The 4,618-nt window shown below is 35.1% G+C and overlaps 1 protein-coding gene across 1 annotated transcript; it reads right to left on the reverse strand.

The window, feature by feature from the left end:
• Positions 1–224: 224 nt before the first annotated feature.
• On the reverse strand, positions 225–2,016 carry LOC120121895 (ran-binding protein 10-like). The gene is made up of 3 exons (XM_039141181.1): positions 1,739–2,016; positions 780–825; positions 225–647 (listed from the first exon to the last, which is right to left on the reverse strand). Exons 1-3 carry the CDS (start codon positions 2,014–2,016, stop codon positions 489–491), a joined length of 483 nt encoding a protein of 160 aa, XP_038997112.1. The 3' UTR covers positions 225–488.
• Positions 2,017–4,618: the final 2,602 nt, after the last annotated feature.

Genomic DNA, 4,618 nt, shown 5'->3' on the forward strand with positions numbered 1-4,618 from the left:
GTTGCCATCTTACTTATAGAAGTTAGAATTCTTACCCCAAGATAACAACTGTTGTGACTAGAAGGTTGGGCTCCAGCTTAGGATCATGAAATACATATATAATAATGTCCTTTGTGTACTCTGTAGTTTGACGGAATATACGCAAAAAGGCTTGCAAATCGTCATCGCTGATAACATTAGAACTTGCATGCATAAGATTTTATTCTCTAGATTTAGTCTGACACATATATCTTCAAGTATTAATATTTTATCTTCTACTCATACCGCTTCTGGTGCTTCAAAACCCTTTCAGACTTCTTCAATGCCTTATTACAATGTGATGTAACATGAGGCAGAAGATAGACCAGTTATCAAGAACCAACAACATGCAGTTAATATTAACACCATTGCCTAGAGGACAAGTTTCTATTTTACAGAAACTGTTACATTATCATAGCAGTAGCCTAGATTTAAATAATTTAGATACTTCTTTAACCACAAACATCAAATCATCCAATAGGTAACTGCAATGGACAGGCATGTAAAACAACATAACAGAAAATACATAAAAGCAGAAGGAGAAAAAAATACCCATAACTAATATTTGGAGGTAGAGGCATATTTTCAATAGTCATCTGCTGCTTCAACCTTTCTTGAGCTTCATATTCCTTATATATAGCATCAAAGATGATAAACAGGAAGATACAGAAAAAAACCAGTTAAAATGACAGACTGAGGGAACCATGGTTTACTAAGATTAATTAGACTATTTACAAGCAGAAAAAGGAAGCATAACTTGCCTTCAGATCAAAAGAAAACTTATTTTGCCCAAAGTTGACATGAACCCTGCACATTTTGAAATAAATAAAAAAGCTCATTAGAAAAACTTGAAATATCATAATTGCATGATGATGAAACTATGTAATAAATATCAATGCAAGTAGTAAGGAAAAACCAAAGTAGATAAGATATATCGTAATTGCATTTTAGGTGTTTTTAACAACCAAAGCAGCATATCATCACCAGAAATGCCAACCTACTAGCATACCGAATGAGAAGAGTTTGTTTGATTTTTCAAATAACAGAATCACTATAAACATCATTTGCAAATTGCATATAAAAGTCACATCCATAACACATACTTCTGCCACTTTTGCATTAATCACAAAATTTCCCCTCGGACATATAGCCTAATTATAACATTCCAAAGCCAAGTTTTTTGAAAATATACATGACATTATTAACGGAGTAGGACAATATTGTGTTATATTTGATTTAAACATAGCGCACCAATTGCCCAAGGATATGACTGTAAACTAGCTTAGCAGAGTCTGGCAAAAGCCTACTACACTTCAGCTTGATAATTTATTAACTTGCTCAAGCCACATTTAACCTATGTTCAGATCTGAAAATTTTATATTGAAGCCATATAAACCGACTCTGGCACTGTCACTATCATGAAATAAGTTTGAATAACCTCAGGCAACTTTTAGCTTATTTTACCCCTTAAAGTAATTTTACAAGGCCAAACAATATGTTGGAAAATGGCAGGAAAAAAGGTGTCATAACTAACCCATCACTTCTCATTCATTATAGACAAACCTCAATGTATCAATTAAATGCAACTGAAGAGGAAGGAATAGAGAGAAATGGCATATCCATTATTCCTATATTTCGCCAAATGCAAATATGGGTACGTTATAACAACATATAGATGAGAGAATTCATATAAATACACAATAAAAGAAGGTAAACATACTCCTCATTTTGGTTGTGGACAGCAATGGTGGGAAACAAGCAACGGTTCATTTCCTTTTCCTTGCTAAAAGTTCCTACTATTGCCCCATTTTTACTGGCATCAACATATGAGCATACAGAATCATGAGAATCTTCAGAAATGAACAGAACCTCACATGTAAGGAGCATATACATTTGAGCCACAAGTGCTCCTAAATACAGTGCTTGATGAACAACTGCACTTACGTGAAAAGGAATTCTTGTGAAGTAAAGTTTATGCCGCCACCAACCGTATCTCATGTTGTATATGTTAGACCAAAAGCATCTCCCTTTGTTTGCCCACGATAGAGCCTACCATCATCCCCATGATACCCGTAACTGTTTACTTCCCACCTGACACAGTTAAGGATACTTTGAACTTAGTGTGTACATATAAGAATTTACGAAAAATAAATTTTTTCTTATATGTATTACATAATTAAAAGCTTTCATCTTGATTATATTTCTTTCATTCTTTAAAAATCTTGTGTTTCCCACAATATTAAAAGAGAGAATTCATTCCTTTCTCCCCCCCAATGCACACACATTCCCAATCACTAAAAGGAGATTCATTTATCTAAATATTCTGGATCTCTCACTAAAACAAGAAATAAGCCCAATTGAACTGAATTACCAAAAATAGGGACCCTCGACACAAGATCATTTCTTTAACATAGGAAGAGATTTACTTCTCTCAATATCCAGAATCTCTCATCAAAACTAGTCATAGAATCAGTTGAACTGAATGAACAACAGGCAGAACACAAGATCAGTTCTCTTTCACTTCAACTAAGAGCAACTCCCTTTCCTCTTTTTTCAGATTGGATTTAATCTTCTTATGCATTGTTTTCCATTATCAAGCAGCTATAAACGATCATACATACTGATAAAACTAGAAAACATCAAATGAAATTAATTCTCACTCTATCCTTCCTTTTCTTTTTCTCTCTTGCTCCTTTGTTAACTAACTGAAAAGCGCTCGGTTATTTTTCTCTCTTGCTTTTCTTTTTTTTCTTAATTTCCAGTTTTCCCCCAATTCATCAAACAAATGCAAACTATTTCAAATGAAAAGTACTCCAACTAAAACTGGTTTTCAACAACAATATCTTGAAACAGAGAAGAAGAAAAAAGCCAGAGATTACCCCGGTTGCCTGCGCATCTTGAATCCTTCACTGGTGAATCCAATAGCAATTTGACCCTTGACTCCAGCGTCCTTCACATAAATCTCGAAGTAATAAACCAGACGCTTTACATGAACCGGGTTATTGGCTTGAACCACACCGACATCATGGCCATGGAGGCTTACGGCAGTATACTTCACCGACAACTTATCAGGCGCCACCACCAAGAGGGGAATGAAAGAGGGAGATATCTGGGTTGAATCTAAGGGGAAGATGGATCGAACAATGGAGGTCGAAGGATCAAAGGATGAGAGTGGATGCGAAGAGATAAAAGGGAGGGGAGATATATTTCGATGCCCATACTGAATCTATGAAATTAGGGTTTTGTTTCGATATGTTAAAGTAGTGTTCAGTAGCAATGTTTTTTTACGTAAACGCCACTAGGTTATATGACAATTGCGGCGATTGGTATTAAAACGCCACTAAAGTACGAGTCTATAGCGGCATTTGGTATTAAAACGCCACAAAAGTACATGTCTATAGTGGCGTTTATGTAAAAACGCCACTAAAGTACGAATCTATAGCGGTGTTTGGCATTAAAACGCCACAAAAGTACGTGTCTATAGCGGCGTTTGGTATTAAAACGCCACAAAAGTACGTGTCTATAGCGGCGTTTGTGTAAAAATGCCACTAAAGTACGAGTCTATAGCGGCGTTTGGTATTAAAATGCCACAAAAGTACGTGTCTATAGCGGCGTTTGTATAAAAACGCCACTAAAATACTAGTTTATAGCGGTGTTTGTATAAAAATGCCACTACATTACGATTCTTTAGCGGCGTTTTTATACAAACGCCACTAAATTATAGTATTTTGTGGTGTTTGTTCAAAAACGCCGCTATATGTAAACAATTACCGGCGTTTGCAGTAAAAACGCCGCTACATCCGCCGCTAAAAACCATTTTTGCTGTAGTGACTGATGCACATCACTAATACGACACACCGATGCAACCACTAATTAGACTATTTTTATTAATTAAATATTAAAAAATACAATTATTTAAAGATTTTTTATTTGTTTATGATTGGAACACTTAATTTATATAAGTTTGCATATTCATCCCAATAGCAACCATCAAACTAACCGTCGACGATCCTATTCATTGCCGAAAAATCGTGTTACTTACCTGTGGTTATGTAATGTCATCCCCACTAGGCTCTTCTCAAGATCACATAATTTTTTCACAGCTGCATATTAGTTTATTCAGTTGCTTAAGGAATTATTGATAATTTTCGATTTATATGTAATTGGAGCTTCTGTTTTGATAAATGGTACATGCTTATAGATTCATCTCATACAAAGACACAATCTTCAGCTCCTCTCGTTGAAACTAGTTTCGGAAGTGATTTTGTGCATTCACCATCAATGATGGCAGAACCCAACAGTTTAGACAATTCGAAGTCATTGTTTACATATGAAGAATTAATCAAGGCTACAAATATTTTTTAGACCGTTATCTTTTGGGTGAAGGTGAATTTGAAGTTTCTATACGGAATTTCCTCTTCCAACATCTATGATTCCCTGTGAGGTATAAGTTATGGTTATTCTATATGTTTTTATTGAATGGTTCAAGCTATGCATTTTCTGTTTCGTAAGTTGCAGCTTTGCTTATTTTTTGGATTGCTTTTCCTGTTGGCTGTTTTGGTCTTCTCCTCAGTGGTGTATTAGTTTTGTCAACTGCTTT

This window comes from Hibiscus syriacus, unplaced genomic scaffold, assembly GCF_006381635.1.
Source record: "Hibiscus syriacus cultivar Baekdansim isolate YM2019G1 unplaced genomic scaffold, ASM638163v2 tig00110383_pilon, whole genome shotgun sequence".
Classification (NCBI taxonomy): Eukaryota; Viridiplantae; Streptophyta; class Magnoliopsida; order Malvales; family Malvaceae; genus Hibiscus; species Hibiscus syriacus.

Coding starts and splice junctions, on each gene's coding strand:
- LOC120121895 (XM_039141181.1), bottom strand. CDS start 2,016: ATGAGATACGGTTGGTGGCGGCATAAACTTTACTTCACAAGAATTCCT. Junction 826..1,738: donor GTCCACAACCAAAATGAGGA/GTATGTTTACCT, acceptor CAAAATGTGCAG/GGTTCATGTCAACTTTGGGC. Junction 648..779: donor AGTTTTCTTTTGATCTGAAG/GCAAGTTATGCT, acceptor GCTATATATAAG/GAATATGAAGCTCAAGAAAG.